Source organism: Rhodamnia argentea, chromosome 8 (assembly GCF_020921035.1).
Source record: "Rhodamnia argentea isolate NSW1041297 chromosome 8, ASM2092103v1, whole genome shotgun sequence".
Classification (NCBI taxonomy): domain Eukaryota; kingdom Viridiplantae; phylum Streptophyta; class Magnoliopsida; order Myrtales; family Myrtaceae; genus Rhodamnia; species Rhodamnia argentea.
In genome coordinates, this window is record NC_063157.1 from 9,076,224 (window position 1) to 9,089,087 (window position 12,864).

The 12,864-nt window shown below is 43.3% G+C and overlaps 1 protein-coding gene across 2 annotated transcripts; it reads right to left on the bottom strand.

The window, feature by feature from the left end:
- Positions 1 to 189: 189 nt before the first annotated feature.
- On the bottom strand, positions 190 to 4,655 carry LOC115736754 (F-box/LRR-repeat protein 3-like). 2 transcript variants are annotated; one of them, XM_048284234.1, is made up of 9 exons: positions 4,299 to 4,654; positions 3,644 to 4,268; positions 2,949 to 3,074; positions 2,638 to 2,742; positions 2,164 to 2,557; positions 1,960 to 2,089; positions 1,178 to 1,472; positions 833 to 1,084; positions 190 to 393 (listed from the first exon to the last, which is right to left on the bottom strand). In XM_048284234.1, the coding sequence occupies exons 1-9, from the start codon at positions 4,331 to 4,333 to the stop codon at positions 343 to 345; spliced, it is 2,013 nt and encodes a 670-aa protein (XP_048140191.1). In that variant the 5' UTR covers positions 4,334 to 4,654; the 3' UTR covers positions 190 to 342. The 2 variants fall into 2 exon arrangements, with proteins under 2 accessions (XP_048140191.1, XP_048140192.1); XM_048284235.1 differs by lacking the exon at positions 190 to 393 and adding an exon at positions 401 to 540 and having other exon boundaries at positions 4,299 to 4,655.
- Positions 4,656 to 12,864: the final 8,209 nt, after the last annotated feature.

Sequence of the window (12,864 nt, forward strand, 5' to 3'; positions counted from 1 at the left end):
ATTCCACAGAATAAGAAGTTATACATTGTCACCGCTCGCAAGCAGCTGAGGGGAACCATCACTCGGGGCAGCCGAGGAGATTAATCTTTCTATCGGTAAAAAAAATTGCGAACATTCTAGAGCTGTCGTGTCTGCGTTTTTGGTGAAAGAGGTTGCCACATCAAAGCACTGCAGTAACAATGAGAAATCTGGGAGTGAAGAATCAGGAATGACAGGTTTCCTCTGCAAACAAGACGTTCATGGTATGCAAGCATCAAAGTGCGACCTTCATCATGTTCGTCGCGAAGACAACAAAGACATACACTTCCATAAAGGAGAAGCTGAATAAAAACCTCGAGCATCTTAAGGACTCTTCGACAGGTGCAGCTTCCACCCCTTCGGATCCATTTCCACCTGCCCAAGCAGATCAACAGCTTCAGCATACCCGTTTCCCATTAGAGCGGGTTATTGTTTTCTTCCTGCAGAGTGATATGAAATGTTCCCACAGATTTTGCTTCTCTCTGCTTTTTATTCTTGCTTAAAGCACGGTATACCAATTCTCTGATCATAGTGAAAAGGAAAAGGTAATTAGTAGTGGTAATTTTCATCAGATTGACATTGATGCGCAAGCAGTATATGCAATATATTGTGAGGCTCTCAATAAATCTTGTCCTCATTCCATTACTGGCTTCATCTTCCTGGCTAACTTAGCAGATTCAGAGAGAGGAACAAGAAAGGAAGCGAGAGGCTCGGGCATCGCTCTTTGCAAGGGACAGATACATGTGTACACAATTGAGTCATATAAAAGTTGATAAACCACGAGACAGCCAATATAGAAGGGGGGAAATGATACCTGACACACTTTGTCTCTCCACTGAAAGATGCATCCGCGGGCTTCAATGTAACTGATAAGAGACTCGGGAAGTGAGGATTTAAAGGACGCATGAAGCTTAACTTTCATTAGACATCTACAAGCCAGCAGGGCAGCTGCGAGACCACTTTGTGTCAATCCTGCCACATGCAAGATAGTCATGTTCTGCAGGCACTTGATGCTGGCCAGTGCTAGGAGCCCTACGTCGGTGACCGAGCAGTACGACAAATTTATCTGTGAAATGATAAAGATCAGTGAATCCTATCAGTACACCACAGGCATCAACATTGGCTGCTTTTCAAATGAGGAAACAAGAAGAATGAGTACCTGTCTTAGATTTGGGGAAAATTGGGCTAGGGAAAGCATTCCATTGTCATTGATATTGTAACACTTCTTTATGTCAAGGAGGGTAAGACGCCTGCATCCTCTAGCAATAGCTGACAGACCAATTGAAGAGACATAAGGACATCCTCGAATTTCAACAGCTTTTAGCCTCGGACATTTAGACAATGATATCAGTGCGACGTCTGTGACATCTTCATTGTAAGCCATGTTAATCATTTCAAGTGCTGGACAACCAAGAGCGATTTCGGCAATGCCAGCATCAGTTATTCCCATAGACCTAATAAAGAAAATTCGATAAGTATATAAATCCGGAAAATGACATGGCATTATTACAAAAAAAAAGCTCTCCTAGAAAGAAAAATTCTAGCAGCCATATATCTGATTGCTAAGTTCAAATTATATTTGTGTCTGTTAAGTTCAAATTATGAGTGTCACAAGTTCATAAATTCTCCTTAACACGACAAACTGAGTTACAGAGTCATCGTAAAAAAACACGTATGATATTTGTACTTTCCTACTCATACGAAATTAAGGGAGGAAATTTGACGACATCTTCACTATGTTCTTCTCTTTGAGATCCAATTTTTCCAGTTCCTCCCTTTTGTCATGATTATTTTCTCCCTATTCATTTCATTGTATAGTTGATGTACTGAAGCAAACGAATAGCAATGAATCAATGTGAGTGAGTGACAAAACACCCACGTCTGCATTTCAGTTCATACTAGCCAATATAAAATCATCAATTGCTTACATAATATGCAAACCTGTACAAATCAAGCTCTATAAGATTCAAGCAGTGTCTTCCAATATGTTTAAGCCCATCATCAGTGATCTTCGAGCAAACCCCCAGCTTTAAAATCCTAAGTTTGGAGCATCTTGATATGGACATTAGCACTGCAAGAATCAGGAATCAGCTTTTGCTCTGACTGAAGTAAATATGCACAGAAGGATCTAGTCCAGTAGAAAACCTTCGTCATCAATGTCATTATCTGTAAGATCAAGTTCCTCCAAATTTTGACAACGCCGACCGATCAAGAGATATGCATCTCTTGATACCAGGGTACATAATTCCATCCTGAGAGAGCAGAGGGAGGAGCACGAACTTGTTATGCTATTTATTGAGGCATATGTTATCTTCCGGCAGCATGTGATGTCTAGCTTCCTCAGTTCTCTTTGTGTTTGTACAAGGAAGGAGAGACAATCGTCTGTTACCCCCAAGCACTTGCTTAAGCTTAGCTCCTTCAGGCGTGCGCCCCAGTTCACCATTGCTTTCATCCCAGGACATGTAACCATACAACCATCTAGTCGAACCACTTGCAAACTCGAAAACTTGTGCAGACACTTTCCCAGGTCAGCAGTGACCTGAACCAGCCCGAAGAAGTATGAACCAAAAGGAAGCATGTCAAATACAACATGATAACCATATGGCGCTCAGAACTTACAGGAGAACCATAGGATAAGATAAGCTGCTGCAGACACTGAGCTTCACTCGTCAAGGAAGACAAACCGACTTGACTCACATTCTGGCAGTTCGACAGATTAAGTACCTGTGCAAATGCCAATTTTCAAGAATAGTTAGTTGGACATATAAAACCTAGATCTTTTCATGCTTCAGCTGTCCAACTATTCACATAGTTCTTTGCGCTAACGTGATTAGAGACAACTTTGAATCCACATGGATAGATATAGCATTCTTCAGAGCAAAGTTTCGGAAAAAAGCAGCTTGTACAAACTTCAGAAACCCCGAGCATACCTTCAGTGATAGGCCACTCTCTTTGAGGGTGGCAAGTCCATCATCACATATACCAGGACATCCTTCAAGAATCAACTCTTCGAGATTTTGCAGTTTCAAGACAGGCTGGAGAGACTTCTCTGTGATCTAATTTCCCAAGAAGAAAGGAATATGTTACTAGGGGACCCAACAGTCCATTTCAGTAAAAGTTGGATCCAAAGAACAACAACCACTAGATTAACAATTAACAAACCTACGGCCAAATTTGGCAAGGCTAAGATGAAACAGCTATAAGCAATACAATTAAGTAGCAGTGCACGAAACAGCTATAAGCAATGCAATTGAGTAGTAGTACACGCCAAAATGAACCTGCAAACAGAGTCAATCCAGGTCCATCGTGGAAGCTCTTGCTACGGCCGCAATAACCAACGGTTCTTCCAACTAGTCAATCGACCAATGAAGATGCCGGTGCTACAGATGTTCAAATTGAAATTTCTACACACTGCAAGACGGTAGAAGAAAAACATTCCACAAGTGGGCTCCATCTCCATACAAATGTCTACATGATTAGTCGCCAAAATTGGAAATGTTACCAGTCTATATGCCGGTGTTATCAGAGCAATGTAGCCAAAAATTGAATGCCTCTCAGACAGGACATCAAGGTATTAACAGAAGAACATTCTTAACATCGTCAGCTGCGGAGAAGAAGCATTTACCGGCAAGTAAGACAGATCCAAACTCCGGATGTCCGCGCACTTCATGGCAATCAACCCAACTCCTAGATCGCTCACCCGCAAGCACCACTTCAAGCAGAGCAAGGTCAGCTTCCTGCACCCGACCGCGATGCACCCGACCCCCATGTCCGTGATCAGCTTGCACCTCCCCATCCTCAGCCTCTCCAGGTTCCTGGCCTCGGCGATAGCCGCGGCCGCCGCGTCCGTCAGCTCCGTCGCGTTCGACAGGTCGATCTCGACCAGGCCGGCGCAATTCGCGGCCAGGCTCGACAGGCCCACGTGGCTGAAGAACCTGGACCGGGAGAGATCCACGGATCTGAGGGTGGTGCTCCAGGAGCGAGAGAGCGAGGTCAGCATCCCGTCGTCGACGCGGGGGCAGAGCGAGAGATCGAGCCGCGAGATGTAGGGGTAACGGCGAGGGACCGAAGGGAGGAGGTCGGAGGAGAGGGGCCTGAGGGACCTGCGGTGGCGGGACTCGGCGGAGAGGAAGGACTTGCAGGCGAGGGAGAAGGACTTGCGGGCAAGAGGGTCGTCGTCCCCGAGGTGGTCGAGGATGAGGTGGATGATCTCTTCAGTAAGGCCATCGAAGGGGTCGGGTTGGTGGTGGGTTGCGGCGGCGGCGGCGTCGTCTTCGTCGCCTTCTTCTTCCTCCACGTTCTTGAGCTTCTTCATTTGCTGCAGCGAACGCAAGTTAACTGCAAATGGGCGGGTTCTCCTCCTCCTCCTCCTCCTCCTCCTCCTCCCCCCAAGTCTTCTGGAATCAGCAAGCGCTTCGGCCTTCAGTTACTCACAAGGCCCGAGGAAGAAGAAGAAGACGAAGTGGGAGCGTCGTTGCGTGGATGGAGCATGAGAAAGTTTCTTTGGTTAGACGCAGTCTACCATGGAGCTTCTGCATACATCATTCATGGTAATAAAATATAGCAGAGAAATCTGGAAATCTCACGCTCTATCCAAAGAAAGGAAAAGCAAGGCGAGAATTCGAGTTCGAGTTCGAGTTCGAGCTCGAGCTGGAGCTTGAGCTTGGTGAGGGAGTATGTATTCCGTTTCACGGTCAGGTTAGATGTTACCATACGTCGACGCGCGTGCACCGGACTTAGGACAAGTTAATTAAGATAATACATTACATCCTACGGATTTAGAAAACATTTATCCCCCTTTCGCCCGACCTCCTTCTTCGTGATTTCAAATAGCGCGATCGAGCACCGAGGCTGCGAGTAAGAAGCTAATATGACGGTGATTTGATCACTACCCGCATGAAATAATATAGCCTGACAAAGATTACTTGGTGTTCGAAGGATCAAAAATTGATTGGAACGCCCGTTAATAAAATTCACCGCATTATGAAAACAATTCAGAGATTATATTTTGTTGCTGTAGGGGAGGCTTTTTTAAGCTACTTGTTTAAATATGTCTTCTTTCTTTTATTTTATTTATTATTATTATTATTTTTTTTTTTGGAGATAGGTGGAATGGGTGGGTAAGAAGAAGGGAGAGAGATGAGAGGATAGCGACATCATCGGAAATTAAAACGATTATTCCCATGTTTTTGAGGATGTACTAAATAAGGAAATTCAGGAGTGGTTATGTGGTGGAGTGAGGATTCGGGGAAGGACAGGCGCCAAGTGCAACATGGGGGTACGGCATCATCGACGTCGTCCGTAGACCCCACGTGGGCCCAAGCATGTGACCCCAGCCAATTCATCATCCTCCGCCTCCGCCTCCGCCTCCGCCTCATTTTTTCTGGGGGCTGGAACAAGCGTTTTGGAATCCTTAAGTTTATTATCGTTTTATGTTTTTTCTTCTTCTTCCTATGCCGATCGCTAGGCCTCGACGACGGCCGGCTACCAGCCATACGAGATCGAGTATCTCCATATCCAGCAAGCTCGAGCTAGCCAGATCCTAGTGAGGCTCGACTTCATGAGGTCGGTCGTCAGCCATCGTCGAGATCAGGCGACCGTAGGAGGAAGAATAAAAATATAAAATATAAAAAATATATATAATACCAAAAAAGGAAATTTAGGAATCGTTATGTGGTGGAGTGAGGACTTGGGGAAGGACAGGCGCCAAGTGCACATGGGGGTACGGCATCATCGATGTTTCCGTGGACCCCACGTGGGCCCAACCATGTGACCTCAGCCAATTCATCTTCCTCCTCCTCCACGTCATTTTTCTTTGTGCCGGAATAAGTGTTTTAGTCCTTAAGTTTATTTATATTTTATGTTTTTTTTTCCTTTTCTTCTTCTTCTGCCGATCGCTAGGCTTCGGCAACAAGCCCTACAACGTTGAGTCTCTTCATATCCGGCAAGCTCGAGCTCGCCAGATCTCGGTGAGGCTCGACCTCGTGTGGCCGATTGCAGGCTATTACCAAGGCCCGGCAATCGGTGAAGGAAGAAGAAAAATAAAAAAAATAAATATGTAATACAAAAAAATCATTTAAAATTTTAATTTTTTTTCCTCAGATAAACTTATGAGATTGAAATCATTTCCTAAATAAGATCTAAGCACCGGAAAATATTTTCGGTCACATATCATCAAATAAATGAAAAAAATACGAAATTATTTTCCCAAACAAACGCGCCATAAATCTCGAACCAATGGCATCGCTATACCATGTTTACTTTAAAGTCTATGGTATTGATAATATCTCTTTTAAGACGCTCATATTCAAGTGTTGTGCAACCAATGCCCTCGTTTTCTCCCTTTCCGTTATTTTTAATTTTAACACGCATACTAAGCGGGGACCATATAGTTTGATATACATTGCCAATTTGACTAAGTTTTTTCTTTTCTTTTCACGCCAAAATACTTTAGAAGGTTGGCATATGGGCGACGGCACAAGAATGATTGGCCTGCCAACTTTAATTAATCATCCATGTCTTGACCAAAAACTGAAAAAAATAAAAAAAAATCTTCAAGTGATAACGTGACGATGACTGTCCCAGAAAAAAAAAATCATGCCCATCATCTTAAGCAATTCAAATAACTACGCACCCACAAAAGTGTCAAGACTTCGATGGGAAGAAAGCATGCTCTTCCGTTGTCTTCTTGAGTTCGATGTCTTCCACCTAAATTGCGCATGAAAAGCCCAAAGTCAATTTTAGAGGTGTCAAAGGATGAGTTGAATCAGGTTTGAATCGGATCGATATGGTCCGATTCGTATTGACCCATTTAACTTGTTTTAACTCAAATTCATGCAATTAAAATTCAGTAACTCATATCCAATCCGACTCATACTCGACCCATACCCAATTCATATTGACACCTCCCGCCCTTCTCCGCCACCACCCCCCTCGCTCGCTCGCCCGCCCGCCCGCTCGCTCGTCGGCCGGCTAGCCACTTGCCGCCCACCCTCGTTTGCCATTGGGCGTGGTTCGAGGGTAATAGATGGAGCCGCACCGCAAAATCCTCCTCTTTCCATCAATGACTAGTGCTCTACCATCATAAGTCGGACTAGTACAGACTACCCCCTCAAAAACCAAGACGACGCACAATAATACTAATTCTACCAAGTTTTTTTTTTTTTTGTTAGGATCAACGCACAATTATAATGAAATAAAATGAGTGAGTAAGAGAAAATTTAGACACAAAATTTTATCTTGATTCACCCTTAAAACGAGGGCTACGTCTAGCAGAGGATTCCACTATAATTAGCACATCGCACCTCGTTATATCACTCAATTACAAGAAAATATATATATATATATATATATATATATATATATATATATATATAGAGCAGTAGCTATTTATGAGCTCAAGCCTAAATTACTAATGAAAAATTACAGTTTTAAATCATAAAAGCCATCCGGTGTTTAAGAAACGCTACCCCCTTGAGACTCCGGCCGGAGAGGCTCCCCAAAGCGAGACCCACGTGCTTTCATTTTATAGAGGAGTATAAACCACACCCCAACATTCTCTCACTTGGTGAATATTTTTCATACTTCTTTAGACCCAACACATTTGTACACCTTTCAAACTTTTATGCACTCACTGCCTTAGTAAAAAAATCAGCGCTATTCACCTGTGTGTTTACTTTTTCCAGCACTATAACTCTTTGTTCTGCTTTCTCTAGAATGAAGTAATATTGTATGACGATGTGCTTTGTTCTTGCATGAAATGCAGGATTCTTAGCTAAGAATATAGCACTGTGGTTATCACACCCAATCTTCACTTCTCCTTGTGTAAAGCGAAGCTCTTTACATAATCTATGCATACATATTACTTCCTTAGCAGTATGAGTAAGAGCCATGTACTCTGCTTCAAGAGCGGATAAAGCAACCGTGCTTTGCTTCTTGCTTATTCAACTCACAGCTCCGCCAAATAAGGAAATAACATATCCACCGGTCGACCTCCAACTGTCAATGTCACCTCCCCATTAGCATCCATAAAACACTTCGGTTCTAACGCTTGATGTCCCTTTGAGCTTTTCATGATTTCATAACATAACTCAAAGTCAAACGTACCGCGAAGATAATGAAGCACTCTCTTTGCAGCTATCCAATTCTCTTTACCCGGATGGAACATATATCTATTTAATACTCCCACTGCTTGAATAATATCCGGACAAGTACACACCACGGCATACATCAAGTTCCCTATTGTGCTTGCATATGGAACCGATGGCTCTTCAACTTCTTCTTTAGTTTTAGGATACTGAAGCGCCGATAAATTGGAACTTGTGGACATTAGAGTCTTCATTGGTTTACGATCTATCATGTTGAACTTTTTCAACACACTTTCAACATATTTCTTCCGACTAAGCCTCAACTTTCCATTCTCATGCTCCCTTTTTATTTACATGTCCATGATGAAGTTTGTTGGACTTAGATCGTTCATCTCAATCTATTTTGCCAATAGTCCTTCTACAATGCTAATCATTCTCATATTATTCTCAACTAGCAGCATATCATCAACATATAAGGTTAAGATAACAAAATTTTCATCTAATCTTTTCGCATAGATACAATGATCCGCATCACAACGAATAAAGCCAAGTTTCAAGGCATACGAATCGAACTTACGGTACCACATTCTTAGAGATTGCTTCGGGCCATATAAAGTCTTGTTCACTTTACAAAAAAAAATCTTATTTTCCTCTAACCACAAACCCATCTAGTTGTTTTATGTAAACATCATCCTCTAAATCATTATGTATGAATACATCAAGTCGCTTTACCTCCGGATTGTATGCACCTGCTGCAGATAAAACAAGTCTTATGAAATTTAATTTAGCAACAGAAAAAAAAAATCTCACCATAATTAACTCCCTCTATCTGCAAGTATCCCTTCGCAACCAAACGAGCTTTGTATCGTTCTATATCTCAATCTATAGACATCTTCTTCTTGAATACCCACTTACAATCAATTGCCTTCTGATCTGCGAGTAGTTTTACCAAACTTCATGTTCCATTTTTATCTAATGAGTCCATCTCATCTTTCGTGACTTTTTCCCATTGCTTCGCATCTTCCGTGCTTCTTACTTCCGTAAAATTATTTGGATCATCACCGGTAACAATCATAGCACAATTTTAATTTCTGGAAAATAAGGTATACCTCTCAAGTGGTCTTCTCTTCCGTGTGAACCTTCTTAAGACCAGTTCAAGTGGTGCTTCAACTTCAAACTCAGTATCGGAATCTACAATATCATCCTCCACATCGGGCTCATCAGCTTCAAAATCTGAATTTTCTATTTTAGCTTGTGTAGCCTCTGTCTTTCCCTACCAACCAATATCTAACTCAACCGGCTGTGGTTCTTCATGAGCCCGTGAAATAATCTGATTTATTGTAAACTCTTTGAACACCACATCTCTGCTGTAGATAATACGTTGTTGACACCTAATTTTGGCGATCCCGTACTTTATTTTATTTTATTTTATTTTTCTCTGTAAAATAGAATATGTTTCATTTATGAAATATGCATGTTTTATTGTTTTTATTTTGTGAATAGAAAAGAAAAGAAAAATACATAAATCTAAAAAAAAAATTATTATAAGAAAATGATTGAAAAAAAAAAAGGAATAAAATCGGATCGGGCCAGTCAAGCCCGCTCGGGCAAAGCTCGGTCCGCCTTTTCTCCCCTTTCCCACGAATAGGCTTGCACTGGCGGCCCACCCAAGTCCTTTTTCTCTTCCCCGCAAGCCCAGCTTTCTTTCTTCTTGCATGGGTCTAAGCGAACAGCCCATTTTTCCCTTTATTTCCCACAGCCCTTTTCCAGCCCATTGTTCTTCTCTTTTGTCCACTGGCCCACAAACCCCCAAAGTCCATCTCTCATTTATTTTTTCTTCTTCAGTCCACTCACGTTGGTCTCTCACGTCACCTTCTGCACACCATCACATCTCACTTCTCTCCTTTGGCCTTCGTTCGCCCATGTCCCCATCAAGCGACTTTCGCTCCGGTCCACGGAAGCAAGCTTGGGGAAGGAGGCAGGATGAAGATATAAGTAGACTGAGAGTGGCGCGTGAGAACGGGGGTTCGATTCCTAAAAAGAAAAAAAAAAGAAAAGCTTAGGCGAAAGAAAAGAAAAATGGAAGGGGAAGCGATCTAGTAGCCGCCGGCCGTTGATCGGCGAACGTTTGACAGCGATCGAGCCCGTTCAGGTTGGCTTTTGTCCGGTTTACCTTGGTTGGCTTGGTTCTCATTCTCGAAGGCTCGTCGGGCCGGGACCGACAGTTTCTTTGGCCCGGCGAGTCGTTCGTGCAGCTAGTAAGAGTTCTAGTTAGTGCCACATACTCATTTTGTCGATTTAGTGGTTCGTTCTATCTTCACTTGCGTTTGCCGATGTGTCATGTCCCTCCCCATGTGACCATAAAAGCTGTTTGTTCAAACTGAGAGCTTTAAGGTTAAATGGTGGCTTAATCTCTGCGTGTGGTACTTGGGTTGGCAAGTGAAGAGGTGCCAAAGAAGAAGAAACGTGAACTGGACCCTGAAAAGAGAGGAGAAATTTTTACATTAAAAAAAACAAAAGAGAAAAGGAAATAAAAATGTGCGCGGAGGCGATTCGAGCGCGGGTTGAGGCGACCCGAGCGTGAACAGATGCTATGCCAGCTCAAGCAAAGGGACGCTGGTTCCGAGTAGTGACAATCCGACGTGCCAACGAACGCAACTAGACACGAGGTGGACAGAGCAGGTTGGAGTCCGGGACGTCCGGCCGAGTGGGTCTAGGTGACACAGCGGCGACGCCAACGCGAAATAGAAGAAGGCGATGCGGGAGCGGATCGGTAGCGCCTTGTGAAGTAGGCGGACCACACGTTCGAAGTAGGCAGACCAAACCGAGCGGATTCTGGTGGTGGTTGTTGACACCCGGAGGTGACGGACGGCGGTCGGGAGAGTAGGTCGATGACGATCGTGGGTAGAGGCAATGCAAACGTCAACACACAATGATACCCGTTCGGTGGACGTGCTGCGGCGGTGATGAGGTGAACGAATCCCGGCGGTGCGGCTGCGAGGCGAGCGGCAGAGACGGTCGGTGTAGGAGGTCCAGCAATGCGCCGTAGTCGGGTGTTGTAGACAATGAGAAGATGTCGCAACCTTGAAGACGATGAATAGTGGAATTTAGGCTGAGATGCGGATTCGGATGTTTACTTGGGCTGTAGTTTGGGCCACTCGTGCGTGGGGCTTGGTTCAAAAGAAAATGAAGAGAGTTTTTTGGGCTGGGCGGATGGACTGGCGGAATAGAAGAGAGGAGGTTGGGCTCGAATGGGCTGAAGTGGAGAGAAGAAAAGATTTTGGGGCTCGGGTTGTTTTGTTCAAGAAAGGGGCTGGTCATGGGCCCCGTGGGCTGTTCGATTGGGCTGGCATGAGAAAAAGAGAAACTGCTGGGCTCGAGCTATTTTGGGCGTGAGACAGATGGGCCAGGAGGGCTGGAGCCTAGTTCGGTTGAGAATAAAAGCAAAATGGGCCTCAACTTCTTTGTGTCAATCAGGCCCGGTTTGGGTCCTCTCTCCCGGGCCTGATCAAGTCCGACGGCCTGATCCAGGCTCGGGTCCGAGAACCCGACCCGGGCCCGGTTCCCTTTAATTAATTAAATAATAATAATAATAATAATAATAATTCGAAATAAAAAAATTCCAAAAAATCTGAAAAAAAAAATTCAGAAAATGAGAAAAAAATTTCATGACCTTTTTACCCCTAATGTAAATTTTCAAGCCTTAAATTGGCGTTGATTGATGATTGATGATTGATGTGCAGTCCGGTCTGATACTATTGTGATTCGACCTTCACGTCGAAATTATTTGTTTAAATATCGCTATCATAGATTTGGTCCGCATGTGCTTATTCCAGTTTTGTATTTGACATATTTATTTGATTGTGTGTTTACGAAAGTCTTTTAAAAAATTGCCTATTAATCGTTTTCCCTATATTGTTAGGTTAGGATAAATAGGTAATTGCATGAAATGACAGAAAAACATTATGCATGATCATTTAGTACTTGTTAGATAGGCGATGAGTTTAAAATGATATGCAGAATGTGTGGTTACCTTAGGGAATATCGGCTGGTTAGGTATCCGAATCTAGAAGCTCTGGTTGCGTAGAAATCGAGATAACCCTCCTGTGTCTCGATTGGTTTCTAGTCGACCCCAATAAGCTAGTGGCGACTCTTAATAACATTTTAATTTGCTAATCAGTAAAAAGAAATCCAATGTCATGCGAGGTAGGACTTGGGAGAACTCATGCCATTGACCGATGACAATACCTCTAAACCCGCCGGACCCTCCGGAGGAGGCCAAAAGCAAGGTCGCGACATACGTATAGTACCGGTTTAATACCATCCGTGTACCCAATAACAATACATTTCTCTAACTTGCTTTCAAAGTTATCCTTTTTTTTTCCTTTGGCACATGCACATACGCTTCACAGCCAAACATTCTAACATGGGATATGTCTAGCTTTTTCCCGAACAGTGCCTTAAACGATGTCCGATTCTTCAAAGATGATGTGGGAAACCTGTTCTTCATATAACACGCAAGAGCCACTACTTACGCCTAAAATTCAACTGCTAAGCTTGTACTACTCAACTTACTCCTGGCCTTTTCCATAAGAGACCAATTAAGCTCTCTGCCACCCCATGCTACTAAGGTGAATATGGCCTTTTTTTCTTATTTGTTGTGCCGGTGGCCACACAGAATTGATCAAATTTCGCTAAACAGAAATCTCCTTCATTGTCATTCCGCAAAACTTTAATCTTTCTATCAAATTGATTTTTC

Coding starts and splice junctions, on each gene's coding strand:
- LOC115736754 (XM_048284234.1), bottom strand. CDS start 4,333: ATGAAGAAGCTCAAGAACGTGGAGGAAGAAGAAGG. Junction 2,090..2,163: donor TAATGACATTGATGACGAAG/GTTTTCTACTGG, acceptor TGATTCTTGCAG/TGCTAATGTCCATATCAAGA. Junction 394..832: donor GGAGAGACAAAGTGTGTCAG/GTATCATTTCCC, acceptor CTGCTTGGGCAG/GTGGAAATGGATCCGAAGGG.